Here is an 18,236-nt window from a genome sequence, read left to right as displayed (position 1 = left end):
TCGCTCTCGGGGTCTTGAGAGCGCCAGCGGCCCGCAGGGAGGTGCTTCAGTGTTAGGGTTAGGGGAAATAGTGTGTGTGAATCTAACAAACAAACAAAAAGTTAATATTTATGTCGTTAATTTATTTTTCACAAACATCTCTGTTAATGCTAGTTTATTGATATAATGGCTTCAAAATGTATAATTTTCCAGAAAATTAGGCTATTTGCATAAATAAAAGAGAAAAACTATTTGCATTTGTTTGAGAAAAATTCCCATTTATTTTAATTTCTCCTTCTGAAAAAGGCTACATCCATAGTCGTTTGACAGTCATATCAATATACTTTTTCTGTTAATCAATAATTTCACTGATTTTCTTGGCAACTAATTTCTAAAATGCATACATTCATTTAAAAAAGTGAATTATCTATCCATCTATCTATCCATCTATCTATCCATCTATCTATCCATCTATCTATCTATCTATATACTGTATATATATACTGTATATATATATATATATATATATATATATATATATATATATATATATATATATATATATGTATATATATATATGTGTGATTATATTATGGCAATTAATGAATGCTTGGAAGCTCAATTTTTTTAAGAAGCAACTCTTTTTGTTACCCCAGTTAATGTTTTTTCTTTGATAATGTGAACTGACATTTACTAAGAAGGCTTAGCAACACACATTTACCTACACTTTACGTGCAGACAGTTCCCACACACACATTGTTATTGTTTTTCTATCATGGTGGTGGCCATTTTCAACTGACCTCCAATGTTTTTATAATGACCTAGTGATATTTTCTATCTCCTGTCTAAACCTAACTTACACAAACCTTCTATTAATAAGCTGTTTCATTGCGGTGATTTTTGGCTAGTCATGTCATGGAAAAAGTCTCTCCCTCTTTGCAAAAATCACTCGAGTCATGCATGGAGTTCCAGATGCCAAATCTTAAACTTTATTGGTGGAGACAACAAAGCTGATTCCTACAGAACATCTAACCCTCTCATTCAAAACTTTTCATTCTTATACATTTGCTCAACCAATGAGCATTCATTGGCTTATCTTTAATTTTATTAACCCATCCTCCTTTGTACGGTTTAAACAATTCCTTATCTTCTTTTGCTTCTTTTTAATAGTTAAAAAGAAGTAAATAGTAATCTTTTTAATAACAGTCTATTTTAAAAAAGAAACATATAGCAACTTATTATCATTATGCAAGTGCAAGCTCTTGTAAGTTCAGCTGAACTGAGACATATATGAATCATGGTTTCACTCATATAGCCTAATTGTGCAGACTAGTCTACAAACATATCTTAAACTTCTAACAAAAATATAGCCTAGTCAAAATACAATTGATTTTCAGGTTTTTGGTTTTCTTGAGGAGACATGGTTTCCAGTTGACTTTCCACATAGCTAAGCAAAACCAGACACACACACACACACACACACACACACACACACACACACACACACACACACACACACACACACACACACACACACACACACACACACACACACACACACACACACACAATGTTAATTGGCAGCGTTAAATAGAATATGTTCCAATCCATCATCAATAATACATTAATTTGAGGAAATGATTTGAGTTTAGCTCAGCGGTTCTGTGACGCTGTATGAGGATCTTGTGAAAGACAAACAGTGACGTCACTTAAGAGGAAGTTGTTGTTGGTTGGTTGTATTTCCCTGAAGAGAAGACGGACACCTGCTGCGTACGTATAAGCGACACCTCTAAAGAATCGAGTTTGGTTTAATAGGTAGGCTGTGGTGATTATAGAGCTCGTTTAACTTTATTCGAGTCGCAGTCATTTAAACGAGAACAGCTAGGACAGGTAGACAGGAAGTTAAGAATGGCTCAGGTGCGTTTCACAGCCTCCATCGTTGGTTTTCTCTGTTTTCTGTCGGTTCTAAACGCGTGTGAGTGGGACCCAGACACGGCCGTCGAGCAGGGTCTAGATTTGAGCTCATTTGATAACGGCGCGGCTTACCTGGCTTACCTGCCAGAGATCTCGGACAAAGAGCAGTGCCAGAATGCTTGCTGTGAGCGTGAAGACTGCCAGATCGCTCTGATCGGGACTCCTGCGGACGGCAGTCCAGAATGCCGCCTGGTCAACTGTTTGAAAGACGGCAAAGACGTTTGTGTTTTGACCCAGAGCACACAGTTCCAGGTGTACCGCAAATTCCGGGATACCGCTGATCAAAAACCCCAAAGCGAGACTGGTGTTCGTTCTGTAAACACAGGTAATATTACCAGGAAAAATAAAATTGTCTTAAAAACGAAAATGAACAATAAAATGCAAATATTAATATAGGCCTACTTATTTTAGCTATTATTAACCTACTCTAAATTAATATGTATGTTTTTTTTAGCGTAAACTCTGTACAAATTACCATATGTTAATTGTAATTGCATGTTAGGGGAAGTTTAAGAATAATGGTTAAATTTGTTTCATAATGTTTTGTTTTCAAAACTTTCTTATTTTCAAAACTTTTCAAAGATATTTTTTAACTTGACCTGGACAAAATTTGCCTTTTCATAAAAAGTTTGAAATATTTCAAATGTTTTTTTTTTAAACGTATTAAACGTTTTTTATTTTGTTATTTTGTCACATGACAATACAATGGCTTTCTACATGTTGGTTACACTATACAGAAAAGTTTTTCAACTTTTAATAATATTTAAAAACTAAATTACTTTGACTTAAAGATTAATAAAAGACAATCAAATATTATTCCAACTTCTTATGCCAATTTAGTGTGTTGTTATTATATTATTAGTTCATGTAGTAACTTGTTTGGCTAGGCTATATGTTAACTTATGTAATGTACAATAAAAGGGAAGGTTTAGCATTCCATGTATAATACATGAAGATAATTAATATTATAATGTCTATTCATGGATAAATTGTTAATATTTATCTATGATCATGTTCATAATTAGTCTAAAGTTTGAAATAAACCTAGCTCAAAGAAAAACAAAGAAAATGCTGTTTAGAAAATTCTTCCCTTTTTCCAAGTACTGTTGCAGCATTGTTGTTCAGTGGCCTGCACCTGACCAACCCGTACTTCAGGTTTTACAACCCAGCACTGTAAACAAAAGTCTTTAACAGCATAAGGGAGGGTAAAGACACACAGGCATTGCAATACCTGAATGACATTGTCACTTTTTGCAACATATAGCTACTGTGATACCAAAGTGAATAAGTGTGGTCAGAGGTCTGCAATAATATAATGGCCAAATGCATTATGCCAACATTATAATGCCAGTTGAAATCTGAGAAGTACATTTCCTACATTTAGGACAGTCAGTACATGTTCATTACTTTGAGACTATTCCTTTTCTTCTGTCTTATTAGAACTCTGCCGTCTCCCAAGTGCAGTGGGAAAATGCCGCGCTGCTTTCCCACGATTCTATTATGATGTCACCAATCAGACCTGCAAGCAGTTTATCTATGGCGGCTGTGATGGCAATGATAATAACTTTAATACCCAGGAGGAATGTGAGGCATCCTGTAGTGGGGTGACGGGTAAATATCAGCCAATATTTTTTTTAAGTGTTACTTTTTCAGTGTTATGCAAACCTTTATTTTGTAAAAGGTTTATTGCCCCTAATGTCTCTTTATAATTTATACTCCCAAACATAATTGTGATGGATATACTTTGAAATATTGACCTTGAGCAACTGTCTCACCTCTGTTGTAATCTGTTTTCATAGCTTTACATACACTACTTTTACGGTTTATTTAATATTTGTGGAAAAAAGTCTTTCATGCTTACCAAGGCTGCATTTATTGGACCAAAACTAGAGGAAAAACAGTAATATTGTGAAATATGATTACAATTTAAAATATAGCTGCTAGCAGCGATATGGGGCCAAGCACCTAAGGTATCGCAAGCAGAGCCAGCACAGCAAGCATAGCATCAGAGTAAGCATTGTAAGCACAGCATGTACAGCAAGCAAAGATTGCAGCAAGCATAGCAAATACAGCAAACAAGAAGTACAGCAAGCACAAGCAAGTATTGCAAACATATGAAACATTGTAAGCACATCAAATGTCATGAAAGCATAGCAATGTGCATCTAAAAAAATTCATTGCTTTTATTGCATTTGGGTCAGTTTTGATCTGGAAGTGATACATAATTTGTAAAATTCTTAATGTTTCTTATTTCTCATTTGTGAATCCTGGTTTCCTTTCCTCAATGGTTAGGGCTATCCATTGAATAAACATCGGTGTTCTGTTTAAAGCTTTATGTATTTAACTTAAAATGTATAAAAGCCATAACAATTAACAAAATAGAGGTTTACTTAGACTACCACAAACCTCTAATGACACCCCTCTGTTCTCTAGTTCACTACTTTACACACAATGCACAAAAAGAGATATCAAATATTTTAAAAGATATTGTAATTTATGACAACATTTAAAATGGCGGACTATAGAGTTAGTTCATCCACTCTAGGCAAAATGGGTATCCACGGATTCGGCAAAACGCAAGGAATCTATAGACACCATGATTTTCACCATGAAAAATAAAGTTATTGGCAAAAATAGCTATTTTCCAGATATCATGACCTGTGGGTGGCGCTGTTCCAATGAAGCGTGCCAATTTTCGTTTCGATTGATCAAAGCTTGGCCGAGATACAGCCTATGAACCTATTTTGGGTCGACCTTGTTAAGTTGAGACATCATAACTTTTAAACAAATATTAATAAAAAAATTCGTAAGAATTGAACAAAATTTGAATGAGTAGTTGCAAAAAACTGAATACTGTCCAAAATGGCCACTACTGTAATGGGCGGAGTCTTAATGTAAGATATTGATTGTGATCACAATAATGAGTGGTCATATATAATAATCAGGTGTACTAAGTTTAATTTTTCTAGATTAAAGGGTTCAAAAGTTATAACCATTTCAGTGTTGAATTTTTGAACCGATGGTGGCACTATAGAGTTAGTCCTAGAGACTCCAAATTTGGTGCTTGTCCCCTAAATACTGTTTTCTATTTGATTTAAAATGTAATTTATTCATGTGATGGCAAATTAGCCATTACTCCAGTCTTCAGTGTCACATGATCCTTTAGAAATCATTCTAATATGCTAATATTAATAGGAAACATTTATTATTATCGTATGTTGAAAACAGTTATGGTGCTTCTTATTTTTGTGGAAAACATGATAAAGTGTTTTGTTTTGTTTTTGGATCAATTTAATGCACCTTCCCTGAATAAAAGTATTAGTTTCTTTTAAAACAAAAAAGCATTTGAATGGCAGTGTAAAAATCAATCTGTGAAGTACCAAAACATTAATTAATTTACTTGCTATCTCCTGTTTTGGACTTCCTGCTTTAGAGATGAGCTTTTGCGTCATGCCCTTCACATGGCGTTCCGCATTGTTTAGGCATTAAAGCTGAGATGACTGTACTGTGTGTAATGTGTATTTAGTCTAGTGAAGTTCAGTGACAAAACAGAGGCTTTTATGATGGACAAAAGGAATTTTCTTTAAAGTGTGGTTTTATGTTGTGTAATTGTATTTAATTTGTAAAATTGAAGCACACAGTTGATGCCTATACATTATGAATTAAAGGATCCATGTAGTTGTTTAATCTTTACTTTAACCACTGGAGCCATTATAAAAGGACTGGAACTTTTTGGATCACTAATATTTAAGCCACCCACAGTGTGTCAGCAGTCTAGTTAGGGTGTAGTATGCGGAAAAAATGCGGCTAAATCAATGCAAATCAATAAACACATCCTGGATTTGAGGACAGCTACCATTTGCATCAAGGTAATGTTTGCATTTGGCCTGCATTGGGCCCCCGGAGGAAATGCAGACAAATTTAGTGTATTGAAAGAAAAACATTCAGTTTTATTGAGTTTTTGGAGTTTAAATCTTGACACACTGGTATGCGAGGCCAAGTTTTGTAATGTATCCCATTACAATCAATGTAAAAGTCACTTGGAAGAGTTTTAGAGCATATCAGTTTATGATTCAGCATGTCTGTGGTGACGAAAACAGAGGTTTCGACAAGGAGACCAAAATATGAGCTTTGAAAAACCATACAACTTTTATTACAGCCTTTCTCCAGTGAGAGTGGTCACAAATCAAGTACCCAACATTGTAGTTTGTGGCTGGCTATGTGCTGAGTTGGTATATGTCCTGCTATGTTTTAATGGTGTTGAGTTGATTTGCATTTAGTAATCTGTAGTAGAGTTCAGCCAGGTAACTTGTCATGGGCCCTGTATTATTAAGTCATTCTCAAAGCAAAGTGTATACCTTACAGGCTGAAATCAAAACCATTTCGGTCAAAGTCAGTCTGTTTTCACATTTTGGTGAGGCACAGAACAACTTCAGTGAGTTTGAGTGGGTTTATGCTGAATCTCTTAACAAATGGACTCTCTGGTTTCATCTTACTCCGGGTTGTTGAATAACCGGTTTGATGACCTCTATGCGAATTAATTACCTGTTCTCAACAAGGACATGACAAACATGTTAGTTGTCACAATTTTTTCTTTTTCTTTTACCTCTTCCCTCTTTTACAGGAATTGCATTTGAATGAGTGACCTATCTTCACATATTCACTAAGACTGGGGGTAGGAAAGAGGAAAGGAAAGGCTTTTTAATGCTCTTTATGGGCTTGTTGTGCTTTGTGCCTTGTTTATCCGAGTGACCCTTTGTGATCTGTGGAATTACCACATTTTGTTGAGTTGAGATGATGTTTAAAAGGAAAAAAATGCCATCTGCTTTCAATAGAGATGCTAAGATCCTATTATTGTCATCAGGAAATCATACAAAGAATTTTATTTACAACATTCGGGCCTGTTTTGTATTATGCAACGATGTTGTCGAGGTTTGTATGTGTGTGGGCCTGTGTTTGTGTGAGGATGTGATACAAATGAAATTGTGCAACTATATCTTTTTTTATAGAACATTCCTTGCTATGAATTTTCCCATTGGAAAAGTTTAGTTTGGTACTGTGTTACTGAATTACACTACCATTCACACATTTGTGGCAAGTCATTTTTTATGAAGAAAATAATTATCTTAATCAGCAAGAATGCATTAAATTGATCGGAAGTAACAGTAAAGACATTTCTATTTCAAAAAAATGCTGTTGTTCTTAAACATCCTGAAAAAATTATCACTGTTTCCACAAAAATATCAAGCAGCACTATTTTCGACATAGATGAGAATAAGAAATGTTTCTTAAGCAGCCAATTAACATATACAAATTATTTCTCAAGGATCATGTGACACTGATGAATGAAGTAATGATGCTGAAAATTTAGATTTTCATCACAGGAATAAATTACATTTTAAAATCTTGAAACAAATTTTAAATTGTAATAATATTTCACAATATTACTGTTGTTACTGTCTTTAAATTCAGTCTGGGTGAGTATAAGAGACTTTTTTTTTCAAAAACAATACAAAATCTTACTGGCACCAAACCTTTGAACGGTAGTTTATGTCTCTTGTTCAGAAATATAGCACAGTAATTTAAATTGTCTTTCTGCTCTCTTCAGGTTCTGTGCTTACGGAGTCCCATTCTGTCGCTCAACGCAGCAGAATGTCCATACCTGAGAACAACAATGGTAATCAAATCCATCTTCATATCTATATCATTATCCAAATGCCCCAATGACACCAGTTCTCAGAGATATATGCGATTGACATGGCAATTTTTTTTTTTACAACAGAGAAACACTGATCATTTTTTAATAGTAAACCGTTAGCTCAAATTGTATCTTAACAACTGTGCTCAACTAATAATAAATATTAAAACGCATTAATTTGTTCTTTTTTGCTATCCCACATTTTATTACAATAAACATTTCTTTGTTTTGGTTCCCGTCAGCTGTTTACACATGCATTTACTACAAAGTGTTGTTAATTAGCACACCAATTAGTCTTGAGTACTAATAATTTACAATTCAAATTAAAACTGAGACCATATTCGCTTGAAAATGGAAACAATAGACATTTATTTTTAGTTAAGTTTCCATTTTACCAGGTATACATGTGACAAATCAAACTTTGTACTTAAGTATGCGGTGTCGTCCTCCTCAGATGTTGAACCCAAGGCTCTTCCAGAGATGACATTAGAGGAATTCCAAGGTATTTTATAATTTTTGTTTACTATTTAAAGTAAATGAGTTTGTTTGTAGTGGTTTTGTCCACATCTTTGAGTAGAGTACAGTTGTACACCATTGGTTCTAGTGTCTTCTTACCATCTGTCTTGCCGTATCAGACAAGTGTCTGGCTGACGCACAGACCGGACGCTGCAGAGCCTCCATTAGACGCTATCACTACAACAATGGCACCTGTCAACCATTCACCTATGGAGGCTGCGGCGGCAACAAGAACAATTATGAAACTGAGGAAATATGCATGACGAGCTGCACAGGTACTTTGTGTGCGACTATTAATTTCCTGATCATCCTTCACCACTATAAAATTATAACTATGTGTTTGCATCCCAGTGAGGTTCATTCCCAGCAACCGGAAGGCAGCTGTGATTCCCTCTACTCCTATCCCTAACAGCATCCCCAGCTTTGAAGGTAAAATGGCAAAAGGTTCTATAAAATTATAAATCAGCTGTCCGGAATTTCTCCATTTCAAACTTATCACTAGTGATGCAATAACGAATGTTTATAACACATTAGCTGCGGAGGAGTGAGCATGTGAGACGTGTTTTGCGGTGGCTCCTCGGATTTGGGAATAAATTTTTTTAATTAGTGCTCCTTGTATTGATCCGGGCTCTTAAACAAATTCCTTGCAATACTCATGATGGCTGGCAAAGCAGCTAAATTAGACTCAGCGAAAGGCCGCACATCGAAGCACTGAGTATCGCCTGAGTGGGTATTGGACGCAAACGAGGATTTGGTGTCTAGCATAAGGGAAAAGTTGGAGGAAATGCGGTTAGACATTATAATCAACTTAAACAATTTTTTTTCAATGGGAAGAAGCTTTCCATTTTCCCTGACTTCGCTCTGTCAGTGGCGAAGAAACGGGCTGCTTTTGCACCAGTGAATAAAGAACTCCACTTTTGTCCGAATGTCAAATTTGGGCTCAACTTTAGAGATTACCTTATCCCAAGGCGATGTGCACAGGTTTGGTGATCCCAATTTGGCTTTAGACTTTGTCAGAAAAAAAGCATAAAATGCTGTTCCATGTTGTCACGTAGGTTGTCATATCTTACTCCTTACCTGATTAACATTTTGTTTTATGATATGTCTCATCCGAGATCATCACCATTGTCCAATTGGGGTGATATAAATAGTTAGTTGTTAGTTTTAATTGTAAAGGTCTTTATAATCCTATTAAATGAAGCAAAGAACTACCTCATCCGTCCCAGTTAGATGCTTATATAGCCTATTTACAGGAGACCCACCTGAGCATCAGGGACCAGTGAATGGGTGTAGCTGTTCTCCTACATAACACTATTCCATTTGTACAATCAATGGTGCTGATTCCTCGGGTATATTTGTCATCATAACTGGGCAAGTTTATAATGTAAATATTTTTCTAGCTAATGTTTATGCTTCTAAATGGGATGACAAATCTTTTTTCAAACATTTCTTTTCCAACACATTCAGATTTATCCTCCCTCTACCTAATTCTTAGAGGCGACTTTAATTGCTTGCTTAACCCACAGCTGGATCGCTTCTCCTCTAACTTTTCTCCTTGGTCAAAATCCTCTAAAGTAATCTAATTATTTAGGAAAGAATTCTCTGTCTCTGATGCTTGGTGATTTCTCAATCCCAATCCCTCTAGCAGGCAATATTTTTTTTCTCCCACATTTATCAAACTTTTACACGTATTGATTATTTTTTGGTGGACAACAGACATCTTCCAAATGTGGCTGACTGCAGATATGAAGAGCTATTGTTCTTGCTGATCATGTTCCAGTTTGTTTGAACATTAATTTTTTAAGTTTTATTAAGTCACGCACCCCTTGGCGTTGTAAAACAAGGTTACTTTCAAATGAGGACTTATTCAAGTTTTATTTCTCAGCAAATTATTTTTTTATTAGTGTGAACAAAACTCCAGATGTCTCTGCTGCTGTTTTGTGGGAAAGTCTTAAAGCCTATATTAGGGAGGAAATAATTTAATGTACGATAGAAAACTGAGGATTGAAAAGTTATCAACATTGTCAAAGCGAATATCTCAGCTTGATCATTTATATGCCACATCCCCGTCCCCAGATATATGAAGAGCGCCTGTCTTTACAATCAGAGTTTGATATTCTTATGACTCAGCGCACAACTGAACTTCCGCCTAGAACAAGGTCTACCCATTTTGAACATGGCGATAAAGCTAGTAGACTGCTTGCACACCAGTTACGCAAGGCAGCTTCTTCCAATCAAATCCCTCGGATCCAAACTGGCTCAGGTATTACTACCAATCCTTTAAAGATTAATTCAGTTTTCAAAGAATTGTATATGTCCTTGTACTCATCTGAACTGACTTCTAACTCTTCCAGCTTTAAAGACTTTTTCAATAGCTTGAACAGTCGTCTTTGGAGGAATTAGTTGTGCCAATTAGTATTGAATATCTTTATGCAGCTGTTTCTTCCTTACAGTCTGAGAAAAGTCCAGGACCAGATGGGTACCCGGTTGAGTTCTATAAAGTGTTTTGGCAAAAACTTTCCCCCCTATTATTGGATATATTTAATCAATCTTTCAAAAAATGCCTTTCCCTTAGACTCTCAATCAGGCTTCTATTTCACTTCTTTTGAAAAAAAGACAAGTACCTATTGGACTTACCATCCGATTAGTTTGCTAAATGTAGATTTCAAACTTTTCCAAACTGCTGGATTTAAGACACGCTCTTCCGTCTATTATTTCATTAGACCAAACAGGTTTTATTCGGAATCGTCACTCATTTTCTAATCTCAGTTAGCTTTTTAATACAATTTACAATCCCTCTCATGCTAATACAGAGGAAGCATATTCATTAAATGCAGAGAAAGAGTTTGATAGAGTGGAGTGGAATTATTTATTTTATAAAGTTTATTTCATGGATTAAGTTGCTTTATTCTTCCCCACTGGCCTCAGTAAGGACAAAACATTCAATCTGATTATTTTCGATTATTTCGCTCTACGAGTCAAGGATTTCCCTTAAGCCCTATTTTATTTGCAGAATCCATTAAACCTCTTTCTTTCGCCCTTCCATCTAACTCTTGTATTACAGCCATAGATAGAAATCATGTTGAGTTAAAAGTTCCTTTATATGCGGATGATTTACTACTTTGTTTCTAATTTGTCGCTATCTGTTCTTTCTGCCCTGGCCACTCTTCAGTCATTTGGCCAAATCTCCTGTTATAAATTAAATGTAGTAATATTTACCATTAATATATTAGCAAAGAATTTTCCTCTGTGAATTTTTTTTCTTTTCTTTGTTTTTTTAATATATTGGTACACACACACACACACACACACACACACACACACACACACACACACACACACACACACACACACACACACACACACACACACACACACACACACACACACACACACACACACACACACACACACACCCTTTTGTCACTGTTTACAACTTTTTTGTGTTTAAAAGCATTAAATAAACTAGAAAAAACATTAACTTATCATTCTTCCTCCTGTTACTCAATACAGAAGCCTGTGCTGTGCCATCCGAGTCCGGCCCATGCCGTGCAAGCTTCCCTGTGTTTTACTTTGAGGCCAGCACTCAGTCTTGTAAGCCCTTCATCTATGGAGGCTGCCAGGGAAACCTAAACCGTTATGGTAGTGAGGAAGAGTGCATGTCAGCTTGCCATGGGAAAGACGGTAAGAGTACAGGAATTCTGCTTCCTGGTGTATGTATTTGCCTTTGCTTTGCTGGTGGCTTTTGATGTTGTACTACTTTTATATAGGGAGGATGGATGAACATGGACATCTCAAACGTGGCCGCTGGACTCCAGGTGAGGCATTGTTGAACACCTGAAATGACTTAAAATTATTTTAAGTAATTAATTAATTATAATAATTAGTTCAAATGAATTACATATATGTATTAATTATAATTTACATACACAGATTTCTAATTCAAATGAATACGAATAAAATTCTTTTGAACTTTCTATTCATCAAATAATCCTGAAATCAAATATATCATGGTTTCCACAAAAATACGAAGCAGGAAAAGGAATGCATAATAAGAAATGTTTCTTGAGCAGCAAATCATATTAGAATGATTTCTGAAAGATAATGTAACACTGAAGACTAGAATAATGAAGCTGACAAATTAGGTTTGCCATCAGAGGAATAAATTACTTTTTAAAATATATTCAAATGGAAAACGGTTATTTTAAATTGTAACAATATTTCACGATATTACTATTTTTTTGATCAAATTACCAAACCAACCAAAAAAATCATACAACCCTAACATGTTCATATATTTACAGTAAGTGTAATGCATGTACTGGACAGATTCATTTTATTAATTATAATACATTTTATATTTTTAATATATTGATATTATTTATTTTGTTGTTATATTTATTATTATTATAGTTTTTTGACAATTTTTATTCATGTTGCATATTTTACCTGCAAAATTTACAAAGTGTCTATTTACACCAGGTATCTTGTTGGCAGATGCTATTTGCACAAACTCCGCCCACTGTTGTCTGTTTGAGTCAGACAAAATTAACAAAGAAATCCCACCCATAAAAAGATCAGTGGTGTTAAGAGTAAGGCAGGTGACGTTTGCTTTTGGTTTGACCGACCCGAGTTTAAATCCGCCTTTTACCAAACTCATTCTTCTTCCATTTCCCATCACAAATCAGAGTAGCATTTATTGTAAATAAAAATTAAGAAAATATTCGAAAAGTGAAAATAAAGTGCCTAACGTTTATTTAATAGTGGGAATAAATGTTTAACCGGTAGGGTTAGAGGTAGATGAAGAGGAGGGCTTTAGGTCCCAATAAGGCAGCATCCATTTATGATTTTAATAAATATAATCATATGCACTGAATATGTTGTTATTATTGTACACTGTTTTATAACATACTACAATATACTGAGGTGCAAATAGTATCTGCCACTCTCTAAAAACTATTTACACTCAGTGCAGAAAAAAGATACTTTTTGTTGCTATTTACACTTAATGTAAATAGTATTTCTGTTTACACTTAGTGTCCAAAATGTAACATGTCTTGTGTTTCTTCCAGCTTTCTTCCTAGTGGCCACCCTGGCCATCATGTCTGCCCTACTTCTGGTAGGTTTGATCCTGATCGCAGTGCGTAGAAACTCCCACAGGAGCTTAGTCGTATTGGATGATAAGGAGGAGTTACTGCCTGAAGAGGAGCAGGTGTCTTATGAGAAGCTACCCAAAGTGGTTTCGAAATAAAGCCGGATGCCTTTCAGTGTCTGGTACACACACTTCCATCTCATGACACTCCAACATTCAGATCAATTAAAACCACTGAGAATTTGAATTTCATTAAAGTTCCAATTTGAGTACATTTTATAAGATGTTCCAAATTATCAACAAATAAAATTATACATATCATACATACAGGCATTATGGAAACTGCAAATTTCTCACACATATGAGGAACCAGTTAAGAATAACGTGTATGCTTCATGGTTGTTTAAATGGGATATGCTACACTTTTTGTTTAATTGTAAAAGTGGGAGATATTGTACTATACTGTGGTGAGTTGGTTGAAATACTTCTGTTACCTTCTTTGTCATCTCTCACTTCTTATGGTTATTATATACACATGAAGTAAATCAGCTTTCAGGGATATATTTATCTCAACCATAATGACAAAGAATATGATTAATGAGTGGTTTCCCATAAACTGTTTTGACTTCAATTACTTGTATATGTTTGTATACATTTATGCATAAGAATAATTAATTTTTATTGACTTATAACATTATTGGCTTATACATTTTATTAGTGAGTGATTCTATGGAAGTCAAAATATATCTGTAGCAACGTCAGACTTTTGATGATGCTTGCTTACAACTGATTGCCTTTTAAATGACCTGTAACTGTTTAAATCATACCAGCCTATACTTTTTTTAAAGCATTGTTATTTTCAAATCTTCAACAATAAAGGTACATTTATTCAGTTTTTTTTTTCAAGTTTATTGTCCCACCCTCCAATCTAAATTCCACTGCAATTCTTTAATAGCTTCTGTGTAAACACACGAACACAATTAAACCATCAGGGTAAGAGTTAACTAGATAATGAAGGTAGATTATACTTGGAAGGTCATGACAGAGGTATTTTTCATAAATGTCAGGGACAGAATGTCACTCGTTTAGTTTCTTTCTCCTGTTTTTTTCATGTATATTACCTTTTACATTTAATCTTTTTCCGGAATAATTCAATTTTACCTAATTGTTTTACTGTTTACTTCTAAAAATGTTGCAGAAGCCTTTTTATTATTGATTAGTTTTTAATTTTTTTAATAAAAGGGGTTCTTCTTAAATTAGTGTATATAAACGCCAAGTTATGACAACATTCTCTGCTATAGAGCAATGTAAATGTTCAATAAATGTAAGACTTTAAAATATGTACCAGAATCTGAAACAGACTTTCAAAATTTAAATTTACCCTTAAAAACATATTGGTGGAGCAAAAGAGAACAGGCACACAAAAAACATCTAGCCCCCTAGTGGTCATTCAAATTCACATTTGACTAACCACTAGGGGGCGATGGTGGATTTGATGTTGGCAAAGTCTAGGAATACAAAGAAGCGCAAAGTACTACATTATTTTGGTCTTGTTTTAAATAATATCACATATATATATATCACTCCAGTAATGAAAGTGTGTTTTAAGATATTTAAGTTAATCTTTTACTCTGAATGAAAACTTGGGAGTCACAGACATGAGCACTTCTGTGACATACAATAACCCCCTTAGAATCTAGTAGCCTATCCCAATGTTTTTAAAGTCTATCTTTATTACTCTTCATGTTTGTAAATGGTTATTGCTGTATGAGGTACAGGGCAGGCACAGTGAACCTAATATATGATCTTACTGTATTTTTCATAAGAGAAATTCTCACGCACAGAGCAGCATTTGGAATGTAGTTTCTGTCTTTGTCTCAGCAAGCTGAGCTGTGAAATTAGGTCATAAAGACCGAGCGATTAGCTCATTTCCCAGTCATCTAAAATCACCCCCTCCGCTCACACAGAACAGGAAAAAAAGGATGGCAGGAGAACATGACAAAAAGTCTGCCTAACATGGCAAACTTACCACAAAGCCTTTGTGCCGAGTACTGTAAGTTGACTACAAGTTTACTAGGAACAACCCAACTAGACTGGGTTCAATACAAATCACACTGAAAAAAATGAGTGAAAAGGTCTTGATGGAGGTGTTTTGGAAAACCCGAGAAAGTGGGAGGAATGAGGGGGTCATGGCTCACACTTAGATCACGAAAGTGCAGTGTGGGAAACGCACTATGTTTACAGAATGCCTGCAAGACTCCCCATTCGTCTACTGCAGGGCTCCAGGATGTTGTAAGGGCCTTTTGTGTTTAAGTGTGTATCTGAGCCTTGGCCTATGTAACCTCTGCATGTTGTCAGTGCCGTAGTCATCTGGTTTCCATCCCGCGTAAGTGTAATTGTGCTTATTTAGTGTTACACCCCTACTTGCTCCTCCCTACTCACCCCTCACGCCAGCTGCCCAACTAACTGCATGGATGCTCGGCATTCCATGAATGTGAGAGCGCCAAATCTCCTAATGGACCCAAACGCACAATCTTCTTGACCCTAATTTATTGAGAGTTTTGAAGACAGACATTTCTAAACAGACTGCATAGCCACTTTACTTTTGTCTGCAAATAACTGTTAAAAATATATTTTCTGCTATTTTACTTTTTTTACCTGCTATTTAGAGGAAGGTAAGGAGGAACGTTCTCATTCTAGAGAGCTTCTGGTTGGACAGAAAATTGGGTACACCCACAAGTGCAGGTTGAGTCACTAATATTTTTGCTCCAATTTCCTGGAAGAGAAAGACTCATTTATAAATGTGTACATGTATCTTCATTTCGTCAACTATGAACCAAAACCGTACTTGACTTTGAGCATGCAAAATTTCTTTGGACATGATTGTGATGAGATGTCATGCTCTACGGTTTCCTGTAATGTTTCAAACCAGCACAGCAGCTTCACGTTTTGAGTTCTTTACACCGTGATGTTTTATTCTTCTATTGGACACAAGGGATACGAATTCGCAGGTCAAAGCACACAAAACATGAACTTTGGAATGCAGGTATCACCATGGAACTTTGGCCTCTCTATCGCCATCTGTGGTTGAAACAGATGGCGTTTCTGTCTCCGTCGGCGTTTACATCGGGATTGCAATTCCATGTATACACTACAGGAGAAACTCTCTCTGCTCACGCATGTAAACGGGTTATTCCTAATGTTTCAGAAACCCGAATAGTGACCTTAACCCGACCATAACCCGAAAATTGTCTGCATGTAAACGTAGTCACTGTGAGCAGATCGTACAAATTCATGACAACTAGCCAAAACATGTAATAGTGACGAGTTACCATGAGATTGAAGAGAGAACGCAATCGACAAGAACAACATTTTAACAAAACTTTTTTTGTGCCTCATACATACAATTCTGAAGTGTAAGCTTGATTATAATACTTTTGTTGCCACACTATAATAATATACTTATACATTTTTTTTATAAAAATGTAAATTAAATGATTTTAGCCACTTATATACAAAATATATTTTAATTGTAAGAAGAGCAATGTGTACTTTTTTAATACTTAATATATATATCTTTTTTTTTTTAGTTAATGTGTAAGGTGTAACGCTTTATGGTTTTCTCACCTATGGTGAGTTTGTTGCTTAGAGGTGTTGTTTAAATTGATAAAACACACAAGCCCTTTCACCCCTGCATCAGTTCATCCACCACTGCAGCCCTCTGCACCTCTCAGGCCTGTCACCACGTCTTTAGTGCCTGACAACAGACTACAATGAAAAACAGCAGAAGATCAACACAAACCACATCTGACTGAAAACAGAGACGAGATAGAGAGAATGACACGAGAGAAAGAGAGTGAAAAGACGTCACAATCTGGAAAGATTGGGTAATGATAAATGACATTGGAGAAGAAGAAAGAGTGTACTGGGGTGAGAGGCAGCCTTAGAGAAAGCCTCTGGTGATGATGTCATGGCAATGGCTCTCTAGAGCGTGGAGAGGGCCGGGCCTCAGCACAGTGCTGAGGGGGGGTGCAGGGCCGTGGATTGGGTCTTGGCGGAAGGGGGACTGTAATTTGAGTGACCCCCATCTCAAATTGAAAGCAGTTGTGAATTCTCTCGAGGGTAAAGTTTAGCAATCCAGACTCGCCTCACGGTTCCCACGACACAGTCCGACCTCCCTCCTCACTCTGTCCCGGTGTCCATTCTTTCTCTCTTTCCTTCCTAAAATCACTAGTCTCCGTGCCTATAAATGGGAAGTCTGGTGGCAGTTTCGAGGAAAGGCCAGCACTGAAAAAGGCAATAAGGAGGACTCGCATCATCCATGATTATTAAAAGAAATCTGGAGATTATAAAATGCCTCTGAAATGGAAAATAGTTGAAGGAAGATAATTTAGGAGACAGTCGTGTGGCTAGACCGCACCCGCCTCGTTTTTCTCTCTACTTTCTCTATCATTTTATTGTCGTCTTTATCTTTCTTAGCAAGACAAACCCCTGTTTTGCAGCATCTGGGGAAAATGACCAGTGCAACCAACACGCAGGAAAATATCTCTTAAAATCCCTTAAAATATCAGAGCAGGCATTCTCAACCCTGGTCCTCGGGGGTCACTGACCTGGAGAGTTTAGCTCAAACCCTAAATCAAACACACCTGAGGCAGCTAATTAAGGCTTTCAGGATTACTGGAAAGCTACAGGCAGGTGAGTTTGAGCAAGGTTGGACCTAAACTCTGCAGGACAGTGGCCCTCGATGAGAATGCCTGTATTAGAGCATTTGACCTTTTATGACAAAGTTTGTTCAGGATAGAAAACATCATGTGACTCCTTATAAACTTATTGCTATTTATTTGTTAATAATTTTGTTTTATATTATTGGAAAATATTATTGGAAAAAGGAAAAAAAAAAACTAGGTCCGTGGAACAATTAATTTCGATTAAACGCATCCAAAATAAAAGTTTGTGTTTACATTATATATGAGTCTA

General features: G+C 35.9%; 1 protein-coding gene across 2 annotated transcripts; it reads left to right on the top strand.

Moving 5' to 3' along the window:
• The first annotated feature begins 1,500 nt into the window (after positions 1-1,500).
• On the top strand, positions 1,501-14,151 carry spint2 (serine peptidase inhibitor, Kunitz type, 2). Of its 2 annotated transcripts, XM_077208597.1 has the most exons (9): positions 1,501-2,278; positions 3,394-3,564; positions 7,562-7,630; positions 8,106-8,153; positions 8,287-8,442; positions 8,519-8,596; positions 11,681-11,851; positions 11,938-11,985; positions 13,240-14,151. In XM_077208597.1, exons 1-9 carry the CDS (start codon positions 1,888-1,890, stop codon positions 13,416-13,418), a joined length of 1,311 nt encoding a protein of 436 aa, XP_077064712.1. In that variant the 5' UTR covers positions 1,501-1,887; the 3' UTR covers positions 13,419-14,151. The 2 variants fall into 2 exon arrangements, with proteins under 2 accessions (XP_077064712.1, XP_077064713.1); XM_077208598.1 differs by lacking the exon at positions 11,938-11,985 and having other exon boundaries at positions 1,702-2,278.
• Positions 14,152-18,236: the final 4,085 nt, after the last annotated feature.

Source organism: Siphateles boraxobius, unplaced genomic scaffold (assembly GCF_051911475.1).
Source record: "Siphateles boraxobius isolate OS27281-9 unplaced genomic scaffold, OSU_SipBor_1 6, whole genome shotgun sequence".
In the NCBI taxonomy this organism is placed as follows: Eukaryota; Metazoa; Chordata; class Actinopteri; order Cypriniformes; family Leuciscidae; genus Siphateles; species Siphateles boraxobius.
This window is presented reverse-complemented; position numbering and strand designations above follow the sequence as displayed.

Bases quoted from the DNA above. Each gene is read 5' to 3' on its own strand.
- spint2 (XM_077208597.1), top strand. From the start codon at position 1,888: ATGGCTCAGGTGCGTTTCACAGCCTCCATCGTTGGTTTTCTCTGTTTT. The intron at 8,154-8,286 runs GTATTTTATAAT...TTGCCGTATCAG, and splicing joins GACATTAGAGGAATTCCAAG to ACAAGTGTCTGGCTGACGCA. The intron at 11,986-13,239 runs GTGAGGCATTGT...TGTTTCTTCCAG, and splicing joins ACGTGGCCGCTGGACTCCAG to CTTTCTTCCTAGTGGCCACC.